Genomic DNA, 16,730 nt, shown 5'->3' with positions numbered 1-16,730 from the left:
TGGTGTTGGCTCTCAGCGACATCAGCAAAGCAGCGACGCTGCTCCCAGCTCCAGGTAAGTGCATTCACTCTGCTCCAAGCACTGCAAGGTAGTAGGCTATCAAAACCAGTGTCACCAAGCTGCTGGGCAGCCTCAGTCCCCAAACCAAAATGAAAGGTGTGGCCCCTAGATCCTACCTGGCAGCAAGTGCTGCAGAACAGGTACCTACTCAGCCCATGCCATGGAGAGAGACCTGCTTTTCTCCTCAGTACCAAAGTCACTGAAAATGACTGAAACAAAAAACCAGTGTTCTTTGCAGGAGGAGTTTGTACAGCAGAAACAAACATGGAAGGGATAATATTAGTCTGTTCATTAGCCATCAAAATTAATGCCATTAAATTTGAATAGAAATACAGCTGCAGAGTGCTGGGACCCCTATTGTGCATTTTAAAGTGTTTGTGGAAGCATGATTCCATTACAGTCGAAAAAGCCTATGTGGAACTCTAGCTAAGGGGGAACAAGATTAGTTTCCTTTTGGAAGCATAGAAACTGTCTGCACTGGGCATTGAGCTCTGTAAGAAATTTGAGTGAAGCTAGAATTCTCTTTTAGGGGCTGGGGTAGCTGTCTTAAGGGAAGTCTTTGGCCATGGGGCCCCTGCTAGACTGTGCTGCTTAGATTTGAGAAACACATTCTCTTGTTTCACAAACTCTTCACATTCCACCCCACTTCACAAGCTGGAGTCCCACTATGCTTTGAAAATAACTAACCTGCAGCATAGGCTCCCTAGCAGGGGGCTGTTTGATCTACTGTCCTGGGCTTTGAAAATGAAATTATCTCAGTAGATTTTTTTAAACAAGTCCTCCTCCCAGAGACAGTGTTGCACATTTGAGGTATTTTTCCAAGAATCTGCTCTACTGTGTGTACTTAGTAGCTCCAAACTTGCAGAACAAGCTTACCACAGCAGAGGAACACCAGCAGGGAAGTAGGTGTCATTGCCGGAGCAGCACTGCTGCTCACAGAGTTAACCAGAGAAGAAATAAACAGCCAAGCAACAGCAGTCTAGAAAAAATCGTTTATTAAAAGGAAAGCTGCAATCAAACAGGTGCTGCCTCATTAAAACACTGCCTACAAGTAATACATTACTTCAATACAGTCATAACATTTCCTCACATGGATAAGAGAAGCCAAGTTGCATCTTCCCTTTGAGCAGGAAACTATTTAAAACACAGCTTCTTTTAAAAGCAGTCTGAACTGAAGTGCAATTCAACTGTTTCACCTGTTAGCTTCCCCAGATGGGTCACAGCTATCACCTACAGCCATGTGTGTTTTGGGCACCTGCCTTCCTTTCCCTGCTTGCCATCTGCAGGCACACTCTAGGTTAGGTGGGACAGTCCTGGATTTGTAAGAAATCAAGGCATGGGACATGGCAACTCTCGGCAGGTTCTCACGACGGGCACTGTTTGACCAGGCGGAAGGCTTCCAGGAACTCATTGAAGTCAATGTTCCCATCCTTGTTGAAGTCAATGCTGCGAACCAAGTCATTAATGCCATCATCTGTGAGTTCAATGTTCATATGGGAGCTGAACAGCTTCCAGGTTTGCTGGAATTCCTCAAAGGAGATGAGACCTGTGGAGGAGCATTTTACATGCTGCAGCTACATCTCCTTATGTGGAGGACACTGGCTAAAACACAGCTTAAAGCAGCAGAGGCATAATACAAACGGACATTGCAGAAGCACAGGAGGGAGCAAGCCTAAATAAAAACACCTCTATACATACTAAAGCAAACGCCGAAGCAGAAGGGATCACAGAAGGCAGTGATGAACACCCCCTGCAGACCTGCTTACCTGAATGGTCTCTGTCTATGATCCTGAATATGGTCTCTAAGTTGGATCTGTTTCGATAAATTACTTCCAGCAAGCTCGACTGGATGTGCTGAAAGACATGATCACGGTTGTTATCCTGACACCTCTCCCATCTCCAAGTTGTTACTGCAAGATGTCTCCGCAAGCAAGAATATTTTTTGCCAGCAGTGCCTTATCAACCAGTGTGTGATGACTGGACCCTCTGTGCAGCTGCAGAACAGACCATCAGCAACTTGTCCCTTCCCATGAGCGCTCTTCTGGGCTAGCAACGAGACAGGCTGCATTCTATAACCACTGCAGTGTTGTCATCATATTTCAAAGCTCTTATACCTTCTCATTGATTTCTCATAGGCAGCTCTTCACAGCACTGACTTCTTCACAGCCAACAAACTCCATGTCTCTTCTCAACTAGCTAACCCACTGTTTTGTAGCACTCTTCTTATTGGATACACCTGTGGCCTAGTAAGGGCAGGCCTGTTCCTAATCTTTGGTGATTAGTACAGCTGCAACTCCTCAGGTGTGAGACTACCTTCTGCACTGTTTTCTTACATTCCATGCCTCCACACTGCAGAGCGACATTTGCTGGGTATAATTAAGAAACTGCTACTTGGAGAGTGAAATACAGTTTTCCTACTCTCAAGGCTACATCCAAACTACCCCTAAATTTTGATTTCATATCGATCATCTCTTTGTAAAAATGGGCTGGGTGCCTCAGGACTATTTGAGCTCAGGCAAAACTTCCTATCATCTTCAGTGTGATTTTAGGTTATGCAGGAACCATCCACCGTCCTGTTGTACTACAATTGATTTGTACATGCTAGGGATCTGGTGAGAGCGGCTCACATCATGCTTTGATAGAAGGGGCTGAAGGCTTACCTCTTGGCTCCTCTGCTCCATGGCCAGGTCATCCAGCCACGATTTGTACTCCAGCATCCCGTTCTCGGTGCTGCGCACCAGCTGCGGCCTCAGCATTCGCCAGGGCAGTCCCAGCCGCAGCACTGACTCCACCGCTGTCGCCCAGTTGCTCAGAGTGATCTTTCCTGTACACAAAAGGGAGACACCTCTGGGACACAGGCAGCGGAAAGCACATGAAGGCAAAGACAAGGCCTAAAACAGTGACACACGGTCTAGGTGCTGCTGACAGCACAGCATTATTTCGCAGTGCAGGCACAGGCACACTTCCCACCCAAGCCTCAGCAAGCTTTTCATCATTGCAATATGTCAAGGCTTATGAGGCTGCAAACATCTGAACAAATGCAAGACACTAACTTTAGTATTTCATTAGAAATTTATGGCCCACTGCCCATTTTAGCAGTGGCTGTAACAATCGAGCTGGATTCCTACGAACAGTTTTACTGCCAGGGAAGGAAGCAAGAAAGCAGTTCTCCCCATGAGCAGTTCTGCCAGCCACCATATCCCTTTTCTCCCCTGCCCACCATTGGACAGTTCTCAGCAACACCTCTTGGTCACTGCACCAACACAGCACTCCTGTCTGCCACAGAACTAAGAACTCTCGGCTCCTTCCCAAGGCTCTGACAGAGACAACTGCCATCTAAGGCATACTTCACTTCCCAGTGATTTTAGACTTCAGGGATGAAGGGGCTCTAGAGACCACTCAGTCCTTCTCAAGTGACACAAAACACATGTTCCAGGTCATCTTTTCCAAGGCTTCATCAGTACTCCAGCTGCAAGGAGTTCTTCTAGGACCTCAATTACTGCACCTCAAGCTAATGGCATCCTGCTTTTCCAGCACCCCCACCTTATGGTGTCACTTCGAGGCATCCACAGAGATTGAGTAACAGCAAATGACCTCTGGCAAGATCTGATACAGCCTCCCTATGACAGCTGGTAACAACTGTCAGTGAGCAGTCTCCCAACCAGTCACAAACTCAACACAGTCCCTTTAGCCCTCTCCGACCAGGCAATGAACCCGCACGTCCCTCAGCTCTGAGTTACCTGTATTGTCCCTGTCATAGGATTTGAAGGCACTGATGAGGGCTGAGGTGTGAGCAAAGAGCTTTTCCCGCAAGGCTCGAAAGGCTGACTCCTCTACTCTGCTGATTCTGGAGGATGCAGAACAGAGAGAAGCACTTGAAAGACTTGCCATGAATCACAAGAAAAACTGTGCCTTCCCTCCCAGTGCTCTACCTGGCTTGCCCAGACCCTCACACAACTGCTCTGCACAGCTACGGCTGCATCTCAGTGCTTGTGACAAGGCAGTGCATGCCCTGGGCACAGTTCACTGCAGCTGATGCCATGAGTCCCTGCATTCGTTTGTGAAGCAACAACCGACAAGAGAACCTCAGCAAAGGTCAAAAGTTACAACCCGACATGGAAACGAGGACCTGAAAAAATCAGCAAGCTTTAGAAAAATCCCCTTGGAATTCGTTAACAATCCCTTCTCAACCCCTGAGCTTCTCTCAGTAACTTCAAGTACAAAGCTTAATCCCTCCTGTAGAGCTATTCTTTAGAAAATCAAGCTGTGAAAGTTCATTTCCAGATCCAAACTTTCTAAAAGCTCATGAAGTTTTCCCTTTGGGAATTTTGACTTGGCAAATAGAGCAACTAGAAAGCCTTGCCTTTGGGTCATAGTGAGCAAATGGGCTGTCTTGTTTGCTTGGTACTGAACAAAGTGGGGGATGAGGTCTGGTCCCAGCTTCACATAGGCTCCCCTGTTGCTGCCAATCTCATAGTAGTTTGAGGCTGAAAAGATAGTCAGCACCTAATCCCCCCCAAAAAATGCATTTGCAGTCAGTACATACATCCTGTAATATTGATATACATGTAAACAATACACCCGATCCCCCCCAGAGCCCACAGACTGTGAAAGCACCATGTTATACAGAGAAGAGGGAGGGACAGGTGGCAGCTGGCCTGGAAGCCTTGCAGGTGTGAGTTCCTCGTGGGTGGCAGTGGTCACATGTGGATCTGGCCACATGCTGGGCTTCTGCAATTTTCCTGCGCTCTCTGCCAGTAATTCCACTCTCCAGAGTCTGAGTGCCCTGACAAAGCCACTGACCTGACTGTGCATCTTCTGAAAGCAGAACTTGGCTGCAGCAGCTCAGTAGCACCCTTTTGTAGCTCATCTGCAGGAGCAGCTGCACTAAGTGGGGGCCACAACACAAGTAGGTTCAGATCTTTTCTCAAGCACCGCACACAAGGACACGGTTTGCCTGCACAGCCATGTCCCCAGCAGAGCAGGTGGCTCCAGATTGTCCTCAAATAAGACTTCACATAGAAACACTCTTCAGTTAACTCCCAGTAAGCCTGTTCAAGGATTTTGCATGTGTTTAAAGCCCCACTGGCAGCAATGCAGAACTGAGACAAGCCACCCCCCCAGAAACCCCACCCTGGCAGGATGGAAACCCAAGCACCCTTCACACCACCCCCAACTGACCTTGCGGTTGTGACAGAACTCGTAGCCCTCCTGCTTGCACTCGTGAGAGCGGATCAGGAACTGCAAGCTGTACTTGTCAAGGAACTTCTCCGTCACATCAGGCCCAAAGTAGCAGCCGCCACCTCGCACCTTATTTTCTCTGCAGCCCTCCTGAGGCATGGGGTCGCTCCAGAGAATGTCTAAAACCTGAAAGGATTGGCAAAATCCGCTAAGCAAATACAGCTCTGTCTCGGAATCCCTCCCTAGACTGCTGCTATAACCGGAGTGCAAGGGAACAGACATTTTTCCTGCATTCCAGCTGAAGACTGTCACAGACTGAGGCCACCTTAGAACTGGCAGTATTGTTGGCCATGAGCTACAGGCACATCTCAAGTGTCTGGGGAAAGAGGGATGTGCTTAAGTCAGGCCTGATACAAGCTTTGCCTTTGCTAGCATTAAGATGTCCAAGAGCCTTGCCTGTCTTCCCCCATCCCAAAACACAAGTCCTGGGGCAAGAACAACCTGCAGATCATGAGGCCATTAGCAGGCTTAGTATGAAACACCTTTGTTCTCTAGCCAGGACCTCCCACAGCCTCCAGAAATACAAGTGCTAACTCAGTAACCACTGTGTGGATTAAGGCTTAATCTCTTTAACCCTGACTTCAATATATAGCGCTATAGTGTGCAGCATTGGAAGGTCACACGTAACATCAACTAACTAACAGTGGTTTCAGAGTGCACAGAAGAGACTGCCAGGCTGGAAAAACAAGGAAAGGGAGTCACTAGCTGCTCCTCCCAGAAGGTAACAAAGGTACCCAGAAAAACATGCCCATGGCCTCACAGAGCAGCCCTTCCTGGCCACCTACCACTGAATGACCGACTGCTGCAGGAGGCACCCACAGCACATCCAGCTCAGGACCCTACTAAGACTCCTCACCTGCTTCCACTCCTCCTGGCGAGTCCAGCACGGCTCATCCGCATCCTTCAAGGAGACCATGCTGGAATAGGTGAGCTCCTCTGGCTCTGACTCGCTGATGTCCACCATGCGGCGGCACGTGTCGATTTGCTCCTGCACTGTCTGCCGGAGCCACCTGGAGAACTCCAGCCTGTTGGCTGTGCTGGGAGCCTGGGCTGACTGGGGCTGCAGAGATAACCTGGGAGCTGCCTCATCCCGTGCTCCATCAGTGCCTGATTCACTCTCCCCATTTACGGCCTGGATTTGTGGTTTTCTACTCGATTCCTTTCTTTTCTTCAGCCTTAACACAGAAATAAACTGAAAGAGATGAGAGAAACAGAGCTGATAACACAGCGTGAAACCCAGACCTCCAGCTCTAACGTCTTCCATTGGCAGACTTCAAATGATTCAAGCCTCCAAACTCCACTCCCTTCTTGCCATCAACTGCTGCTTGACTATGGGGAACTATTATTGCCATCCTCTCAGACAAGCCATCCTGGGTTTGCAGCTGGCCCTCACACCCATCACAGCTCATTCTTCCTCACTGACTCCCTGCACACAGATTTCATCTGCAACGGGAATTATGCAGCAGATCAAAGGAAGCATTAATAACTAATGCAAGAGTTGTGATTTTTTTGGAGAAGGAAAAGGGTATTTCCCAACTGGGTGAGTGAGGCAGAGACAAGTTAAATGATTTATCAAACTCCTTCTGGAAATCTAGGGGGTAAAAACAAGCTAAGGAACTGTGAGACAATGTCTCATCATCGCTCTATTTTTACTTCAGCAGCAGCAGGTATTCTAGAAACCAAGAGTGCTTCATCCCCTCACAGCTCCTGCATGCACACTAACAAACCAAAGCCTATACCTAAACACAACCTTGTCTAGGAGGACCATCTGTTCTATTTGTCTTGTCAACAGCTAAGCTGGCATATAGAAATGGGCTTCTCACCACAAATCAGCAACACTGTTGTCTCTTGCAATAACTGGGAAATAAAACCTACTTTGTCCCTTTGAATTTTCTCAAGCATGTCCAAGTCAGTGGTGTCAGAGATGCCTCCGTGAATAATGAGGACTTTCTGATCAATCAGGGTGGCCAGGGGCAGCCAGCAAAAGACATTCTGAAACATCCTCAAGATTTTCTTCCCATGCAACTGAGAGAAAGAAAAAAGATAAAACATCAAGTCTTCTAAAGGCGTATCTCCCGTGGTAAAGGAGACACAAACACAGGCCTACCTTGTACTTCTGCATCACCTCCTTGGTGAAACCATAGCTAAAGGAACAGGAGAAAGGAAGCTCAGTGGGATTTTGCACAAGGCCCTCGACATGGTGCTCAGCCCTGCACAGAAGCCGTACCGTAAGTTCACCATGTGGTCCTCGTGGTTCCCACGGTTGAGATGAACCTCCTTGGGATAGATCAGGAGGAAGGTAAAGAGGATAACAAGGATCTCAAGGGACTGCTTGCCTCTGTCTACAAAGTCCCCATTGAACACGTAGGACTTGGAAGGGGAAGGAAGGCCATTCTGTGAAAACAAGGAACAGGCAGATGTCACTGGAGAGGCCTCTGCAAGGTGTCCGTGAATGGCCCAATTTTGCAAACACTTCTCAACACGACTCATGGGATACCCATTGCAATGCCTGGACAGCCTCCCTCTCCAAATTCGGTGCCTACCTTGTAAAAGATGAGGAACAGGTCATCCAGCTGGCCATGTAAGTCTCCTGACAGGCACAAAGAGACAAGTCACAATATGTTTACCTTGAACTTCAAAAAAACACCAATACAGAACTTGCTACGAACTACGTCCTTTATAAATTGATCACCACAGAAATACTTTGGGAAATGCAAGCCTAGAGGAAAAGGACATGATGTAAGGCTTGAGCTGAAGTCTGAGAAGGAGAGTAAAAAAAACCTACACCATCTGCTGAGGACTGACTTAGAAACTTTGCTCATTTATCTCTTGTAATGGCACAACCTGGCAAAAGATTGTCATTATGTGGGAGAAAGCTTAGCATTCAAAATTACAATCTAATTCTCATTTAACATAATATTGGAGAGAGAGGTTTGTTTTCCAGAGGCTGACTGCATGTAAAAGTCTGTGCTATGTACTTTCCAGAAATATCTCAACATTAGTTGGAGTAGGAAAAAAGTAAAAAGCTTTGGCTCAAATTTACTTATAGGACGGAAAGAGGCATTAGCATTCTGGATCTGCATGCATGCTCTGGTGCTCACCCAGAAAAGCTACAGGATTTTGTTGTTTAGATAATCCCAGACCACAGAACAGGTCAGATCACTACCAAGTTTTGTGACTAGTTCTCAGCTGGATGTGGTTTCTGTGGTTTAGTAAAACAACTCTGAGTTTGGGGTGAGAGAAAAAAAACCACCTGGGTATTTCAGACAGACCCAGCTGCCTCTCAAGGCACCACACACTTTGCTCATAGAGAGCATTGTGTTCCACGTTCAGTACAGAGGGAGGGATCGTGCTCTCGCTATCATTTTCTCTCTGCCCCACCCTCCCATAGGAGCGTTCCACCCTGGAGGCTGCAAGGGACCCACCACACACGGTGATCTCCTCGCTGTAGCAGGTAGAGACGTGGGTGATGTTTGGCAACTGCTTGAGGTGCTTCCTGGTCTCATGCAGGAGGTTTAAGACATAGCGAGCATGGAGCTGCTACTAGGAAAAAGTACAGGGATTAAAGCAGGAAATCAGTGGCCTCTGAGCAGCAGCACTGTGGCTGTAGACTCCACCAGGATAGCCTGGAGGGCAGAAAATCTCCCTGGGATGGCAGTCTGTGCTGACCTTTGGGCTTACAAACAAGATGAGGGAAATATTGGGAAACAGCTGGATGGCAGACGCTTGCACAAGGCAGCCCGGCCTGAGAGGGCTGGCAAGGCAACCCTAAAGCCCCAGCACCTTGTGGACAAGGCTATACCCACTAGGGCACACCACCTCCAGGAGCAGCAGAAATTCCAGTCCAATATCACAGGTAAGAAAGTTGCTCCTCTGGATCTTTCTTAGCTTTTCCACATTGAACCTGTCTGTGAGTTTCCATGTGTCCTGCAGTAATAGATATGCTCAAAGCCAGGCTTTAGGCATTTAATACAGCAGGGACATGAGACACCTTTGGATTAGAAGTTCTCTTTGGAGAAGGGATGTTGTGGCCTACTTGGCAGTTTAGAGTTTAGCACATCAGCTGAGGGAGGGCAGCAGAACACTGCAGTTGTATGAAGGCTTGTCTTGTTAGTTCTGGAGTGGTACTCAGCTTCCTCATCAAAAAACTCACAATTGACAATTTAAACCAGAGTCCAAGTTGCATAGCACAAAACATTGTAATTAGCTGTTTCCCTCTGGGCCATCCTATACTTATTACTAATAGAGAGATTTGAACAAAAAACAATGAAAAATCTCAACATGAGCTGTTACTGATTTTCCCCTTTAAAAATGAAATTCAGGTTAATATTGGTACACCCCTGCATAAACTCTTCAGTTTTGTCAGGAGTATATTTTCAGGAAGAACATTTCTATGGCATTAGGAAATACCACATAGTTTCCAACCCCATTTTGTTTAACAGCCAGCCAGCTTGTTATACTCCAGTCAACTGAGCTTGTTAAGAAAGTGAAGACCAAATTATCTATCCTAGACCCCTGTTCAGAAAAGGGGAGAGCATGGTACCTTTTCGGGATGCTTACTTGTTTCTGTTGGAAAGCTTCCAGCAAGGCCGTGGCATGGTCAGGGAGGAGTGGGAAAGAGAGATGGGGTCCGGTGTAGGAGTCTGGCACCTCTATGGATTCATAGTCACAGTATTTTTCCAGCTCTGCCTCTTTGTAACTTTCACCACTTACGAACATGCGACTGATAAAATCCCCTGAACAGCAGATTAGTGGGGTTGATTTAAAAAAAAAAAAAAAAAGAAAGAAAAAAAAAGAAACAGACAAAAAAGTAGTGAATTGGCACCAGGTACTAGCCTAGTAATTTGCTACAGAAGACCTGTTTAGTTAGGTTGGCACTCAGGAGCAATTGCAGCCATGGATGCTGGGTACTGCTTGGCACTGCTACAAAACTTGCAGTGGGGGAAAGGCTGCAGAGACAATTTCCCATGTGCAGTGTGCACCATTCTGTGAATCTGTGAAAACATACCAAACCTTTACACCTCCTTCCAGCTCCTAAGAGCAGGAATTGCCCCACATCCTTTACACAGCTCATAGTCTCCAGACAATTCACTCTCTAATCCTGATGCCATCACTCTTGAGACTCGGCCACATACGCCATCCTGAAGATTGCCCAGCGCTGGGCAATGAATTACACAGGGTTCAGCCTTCAGAGCTGCTGGTACCACATCTACAAGGAGCACACAAACTTACTCTCTTTGCTGCTGCTTGGTGTGAACTGGTCCATGAGGTAACTGAAGAAGTTGTGAAGCTGCAGGAAGAGGGAGAGCCCATCATTCACCCCGGAATGAAATTCAACAGAGTAGCAACCTATTATAATCATCTTTCTGGAAGTTTTACCTCTGCCCTCCTCATGCTGTCTGGTACGTACAGCAACTCTCATTGTACCAATTTAAGTTTTGACTTCCTTGAAATGAAGTCAAAACAGTGGCTTTACCTTCAGCCACAGACAGAAGTACGCTATGAGCCCTTCCTCTCCCTGAGAGCAAAGCAGCCATGTAAGAGAACTCTAATCAAAGTTAAAACATAACAAACCAAATAGACTTGCCTGTTGTGTTCAGACTCCAGAAAAGCTCTGTTAAATGGCTCTTAGGGCTTGCTTTTGAGGTTCATTACTTTGTGTTTTATGCAACACAGGGAATCAATAGGTTGAAAAGGGGAAGGAAACCGAATCCCTGGCCCACTGAAGGACTTAGAGGGTTTCCAGCCAGCAGCCAGAACAGCAGAGTCTGGCACCTTGCTATGTGTTTTCCTACTTGCTCTTTTCCTCAGCACCATACCTTGATCTGATCCTGCTCGCAGGAGTACTCAATGGATTGAAAGATTCTCCAGGTGCAGCGGCGGCGCATTTCCAGCCGAGCCACATGGCGCCGGTACCACTGCTGGATCAAGACAGCTGCCTTGAAAGCTGGGGGACAGGAACAGAACCAAGCTGCTGAGTGGCACTGCCTGCAGCTGAGGCACCTGCAACAGCTCCTTCCCCACCCCTGAGAATAGAACCTTTCCTTTTCAGGAAAAAGTTACTAGGAATTGCATTCTTGTGCCTAAGGGCAAAAATTCTCTTCTTTTTGCCTTTCTTGCAAAAGGTTGGCCGGACCCTGCCTGCCCAGAGACCTCTGAAGCACTTCCAACCATTGCTGCTGGTTCCTTTAGCACCAGTGTTAACAAATTATTAAGGCCTGTAAGCCCTAACATGTTCTTCCATATTATTATACAATTTCCTCCCTTTCTACCTACCTTGACCATTTTTATGTCCCTCTTACCATCTCTAGGTGCCCAGTCTTCAGGAAAGCAGAAATTTTACTGAGGCAATGCCAAGAGTTGGGGGAAAACAGGATACCAAGTTTCCTTCTAGAGCCTTGAAAACCTGGGGGCTTTCTACCTCTCTTTATGCCAAATAAACACCTCAGCCTTTGCAGTTATGGAAGAACTTTAGAAGGACTCTACAGTGGAATAATATCAACATACCATTACCTAACAATAAAATAAAGACAAAATTAGCCACACAGCGAAAAAGGGGAGGCAGAACTTTGGAAATTAATGGAACAGAATGAACGAGATGCCAGAATTTCCAGGTACCTATCTGGTATCAGCCAGTGCTGATACCAGATGCTTCCCACCAAAGTACGACTATCTGCTCTTTGATCTTTTAAACACAGCCTCTGTATTCTCCCAATTCCAGTGTGCTCCCTTCAAAAATTATTTCAGACGGGGTGAGAACATACTTCAAGTGAAGTACATTGGTGCAGTTTCACTTTTCCAAGTTCTGCCACAAAATTTGGCCTCTAGAATCTCTCACCCTCCTTAGCCATCCTTGATCCCAATTGGACCAGCTCTGCTACTTGGCATCTCTCTTTGGATTACACTGCATCCCTTGCTGTTCCTTTTTGGCAACCCATCCATGGTTCCTATACTTACAACATCTTCTAACACTGCCTCTCTGTTGTCTTTGGCTGAGGGGGGAAAGGGATGACTGCTGTATCCACAAGCTGGCTTCAACATCCAAGGGAAACAACAGAGGTAGGGAACTAGGCCTGCTGCAGAAAGTGTATTCCCCTGCCACAGTCACCAAAGCAGGGAGAGCAATGGGAGGTGTGGAAAATCTTCATTAAAAAGAGGAAAATCCCTCACTCCTGCCCAAAGGCTGCTATACACAGGCAAGAGATAAAGAAATCGTATTAATTCAATCAGGTTCCATTAATTACACAACAAATGGCCCTCCAGGTACTTCAGCAAGAAACAATGACCTTTCCCTAAAGAAGCAATCTCAATGGATTATATATTGAAAATAATAATCCTTTTAAATCATTATTCTCTTTCAGCACTGGGAATTGCAGAGCACAAAAAAGGAAGATCTACAGCTGCTGTTCAGCAGGGGTGTGAGACTCCCTGAAGTTGTGGGCAAGAAGGTAAGATTAGGCAAACCTTAACTCAGGAATAACTTCTGTATTTTTTGCCTTCTCTCTTGCTGAGAAAATCTTACTGATCTGCTGTGCTTGGAAAAAATTCCTTGTGATAACTCCATACATACCAATGAAAACCAAAACCTTTGAAACAGCAAAAACTTAAACCAATGAAAGACTTGTTATCAAGTGCACAGTTAATATAAATACCGCCATCAAGAGCATTTAAGCCCCAGATAGGCAAGGCACTGGTTTGTATCCTGCTTTTATGGAGACTGACTGTGCAACTGAAAAAGCCAGGTATTCTAATTTAGCAGTTTACCTGGGTGAGTTATATCTGGCAGTGTTTGTATCATTTTGGGGAAAAAAAATCAACAGGGAAGAGAAAGATTTACCCACATTTTATCATGATCCAAACCATGTATCATATAAGCATAGCAAAGCGACAGCACTCAAACCAGACTACACTTCAAGGCAGGGCCAGTTGAACAGCTCTGCTCCTACACTGTCCTTCGAAAACAGTTTTCAGGCCTTGGACAGGCGGGACTGGGATGGCATTTGGCATGCTGCATTTGGGCACAGAGTCCTAAGAAGCTGCCCTGCTGCAGATGGCCAAATCTCAAGTGTGTTGAGAGCCAAAGGCTACAAATTCAGACAGGCTTTACTGCTGTGGGAAACTGTTGCTGAGCTATCAGATGTAATACAAGGTCTCAAAGAAGTAACTAGTGTTGCGTTACACTTGCTCATCCTAAAATAACCCTCAATTTGTTGTGGAAGTCCACCGACCTCTGGTGCTATGGGTGACAGGTAAGTCTAACTTAAATAAAAAGTTTTTCAGTAGTGGATGGTAGCAAATAAAAGGGTGAGTCACAACCTTATCCCTACTTTCAATCCTTATTTTCTTATCCAAATACTTGCAAACAGTTTGCCCCATCCTGCTGTTCTGCCAGTGCTCATGACGGCATGATTCAAACAACAAACAGAAGACAGTTTATTTACTTTTTGACTCTTATATCTAACGTCTTCTTCATCAACTCCCTTTGCTCTGCAGCAGACACAGGCACACACCCACAAAATTAATACCATTAGAGAGGGCTTAAAAAAATAAATCACCACAACTTTGAGAGCCATAGACAAATCTGGATTATTAGCAGAGATTAAGAGCACTGTGCTGATGTAATTAGACAAAATGCACACTTTTAGCTTGCCAGCTTTTCGTAGCCACACCATCTCACTTTCTTCGTAACTAGATTGATTTTGGCTGCACTAGTAATAGCCTTGGAAAATAATGGCAGAGAAGCAGCAGGGTGACATCTGTCTCACTGTCAGCAGACACAACACCTGCATTACCCAGCAAGTGTTCATCCAACAGGTGTTGCTGCTAACTGCAGCTTTCTTCTCCCATTAGGCTTGAGTGGATTTTCCTCATCTAAATAGCTGTTATTTCCTCAAGCCTGTTGTCTTATCCCTGACATCTGAGAATTCTGGTCACAGCATACTGAAAGACAGAACCTCACTTCAATGCTATGAAGAAAACCCAGAGGAGAGACACATTTGAGGCAATCTCCCAACAGCACAAGCAGGAGAAAACAGGATAAGATCACTTTCCTAAGAACCACTCACCATTTTCAGACTTCTGCAGGGAGTACTTGTACTGGACATTTACAGAACTACCAGATCCCATGTTCTCCAACGAATGTTCCAACGTTGCAGAATGGCCCAGTGTCACCAAAACCACAAAAGAGATGCAGGGAAGACCATTTGGTCAGAATCAAAACAGCTTCAACAAGTCCCACAGTGCCAAGAATCTACAATTAAATATATTAACATTTAGTATCAACGATGGCCTCTCTTATGCCCAAGTACATTTTCCACTACCAGATTTCTGCAGCTACTCCCAGACATTCAGATGAGGGTTTCTGTCTCGCTGCTTCACATTTCAAGTGAGCTTTATAAACAGGAATCAGTTCAACACCTTTAGCTACTTGCATAAAAAGAGGTACTGTGATAGTTTGGCAAATACATAAAAAGCTTTTCAATAGTGATCAAGAGCTTTTAAAAAGTCATTGAGAAGCAGTATGTGTAGACAAACATTCTGTAGTGCAGACAAATATTCACATAGTCCCATGTAAAATATAGCTCGTTATGAGGGATGAACACAAACCTGGTATTTAATCCAACCACAGCTAGCAGGAAGCTAAGTCTAAAATAGTAATTAGCTATCAGAAAAAAGTAACCAGCTTTGTTAAGCACTGCTTGCCTTCATTCTCATGCATCTGCTCGAGTGTGGGAGTGTATTATGCCACCAATTGCCAGTATAAAAGGATAGACATTCAGACTTCAGTAAGCTCATTGCTGGTCAGGGTAAACAGATCTTAATGCAAGATTAGGTCAAACTCTGAAGTCTCTCACTTTGACGGTAACCAGAATGACATTCACAGACATATTCCCTCTGGAAAATAAATAGTCACTGCCAAAGCAGCCCGAGGCTGTATCACTGAAGAATTTTATTTTCCCCTGAGAAAGCTGAGAAATGGAAGGAAAGAAATAAACACTTATAAAAATGTTAAGACTGGTGTTAGCAGGAGAACACAGCTCAAAGTATTTTGAAGGGTCAGGACAGAGTAACTGCAGAGGCACCACTCCCCAGGAGAAGGGAAAGTCCTCCTCCTTTCCTCACTTCCTGCAATCCTTTTCTCTCCTTCAATCTCTTTCCACCTAACCCACGTCTTTCCTCTCAAAATAGCTCAGCTCCGCACAAACGCTAATTGAAGGAGCGTGTCCGATGTTGTGTAAGGTGAGCGATCCACGTTGGCTCAGGAAGGTGAGCCCTGCTCAGCCACCCCGCAGCACGGGGAGGTCCTAAAGCACAGCAAAGGCTGCAACTCTCTCTCCCCCTTGCCCAGGATGCCCAGCTGTACAATGGCATCCTCACAAGGCCACAAGCAGGGGACACAACAGGGTACAGCGCAATGCTCTCAGCAAAATACCTACACTCTTGTTTTATTCAATGGCACTAATTGCCTGAAATCACTGCTAAATGACACCCAATTTCACCTAGTGCCTTACCTTCTTTGTGCTCAAGCAGTGCAGGTACTCTGACAGTTTCCCAGATTATTAACTACTCCAAGGCACAATTGCACACAAAATTCACCAGTTATAGCTCTTGTTTGTAACCTCCTGTAGCAGGGAAATCAGAGCTCAGGAAGAAGTTCGGAACTTCTGAGCATAGGCCCATCTGGCCTATACCAACAAAAATTTTACTTAACACAGATCTGAGGATTTCAACAAGTTTTAGGTTTCCAGAGAAGCAATGATAAAAATTATTAATTCTGCATTGGCCCCTTCCCTAGGAACTAGAACACTTCTAGGTTCTAGAAGTGTTAAACTTTAAACAACGGAGAACAAACTTGAAACAAACACTCAAGTATGGTGTTCAGTACTTTACCTACTGAAGATGTGTTCAGGGGCACCACCTGCCTGCTTGGATAAAACGTGGACTTGGATTTGAGATCACCTTTGGCAACAATTTTTCTCCTATTTCCTTCTCTCTCTGCAAAAGAAACAGGCATTTATTATATGGGCAGCCATACTTTAAACGCATTTTCACCATCCATAGCAAGGGATGGCCTAGTGTTGTTGTGCCCTAATTAGCATATCATAAAAAGGCTTATCAACAGGTCCCTCCCAAGCAGTTGCTGGAGCCATAAACTTCTTCATTTGCTGCCCTCAGATTTTTGTGAGGGCCACAACCTGAGCAAAGGAGTGCACAGGAGTAAATCAGTCTCCATTGGAATCAAAACTGTTCCAAGGCTGGAAGGACTGAGGAAGAAACAAAACCAGTCCGACTACTCAGCACCTTGGATCCTTCTTCACCCACCCAACAAGTAACATGCACCCTTCCCTTCCTAAATTTCTGTGCCTCAGAAATGGAAGAGGAACAGAGACCCATCAAGGCACAGCCTCAAAGACTGGATTAACTGAGCA

At 45.8% G+C, this 16,730-nt stretch overlaps 1 protein-coding gene across 1 annotated transcript; it reads right to left on the bottom strand.

Moving 5' to 3' along the window:
• Positions 1-1,424: 1,424 nt before the first annotated feature.
• On the bottom strand, positions 1,425-14,427 carry PPEF2 (protein phosphatase with EF-hand domain 2; the record flags this gene model as incomplete). The annotated part of the gene is given in 16 exon segments (XM_084204967.1): positions 1,425-1,606; positions 1,827-1,914; positions 2,721-2,884; positions 3,801-3,907; positions 4,424-4,566; positions 5,242-5,427; positions 6,158-6,493; positions 7,177-7,326; positions 7,409-7,488; positions 7,491-7,695; positions 7,845-7,891; positions 8,727-8,841; positions 9,862-10,037; positions 10,534-10,591; positions 11,121-11,248; positions 14,367-14,427. Coding segments are annotated over 16 exon segments (2,226 nt in total).
• Positions 14,428-16,730: the final 2,303 nt, after the last annotated feature.

The sequence above is a fragment of the Fringilla coelebs genome (genome assembly GCF_963513975.1).
Source record: "Fringilla coelebs genome assembly, chromosome: 4".
NCBI classification, from domain to species: Eukaryota; Metazoa; Chordata; class Aves; order Passeriformes; family Fringillidae; genus Fringilla; species Fringilla coelebs.
The sequence above is the reverse complement of the archived record's forward strand: the minus strand, read 5'-3'. Positions and strand labels throughout refer to the sequence as shown.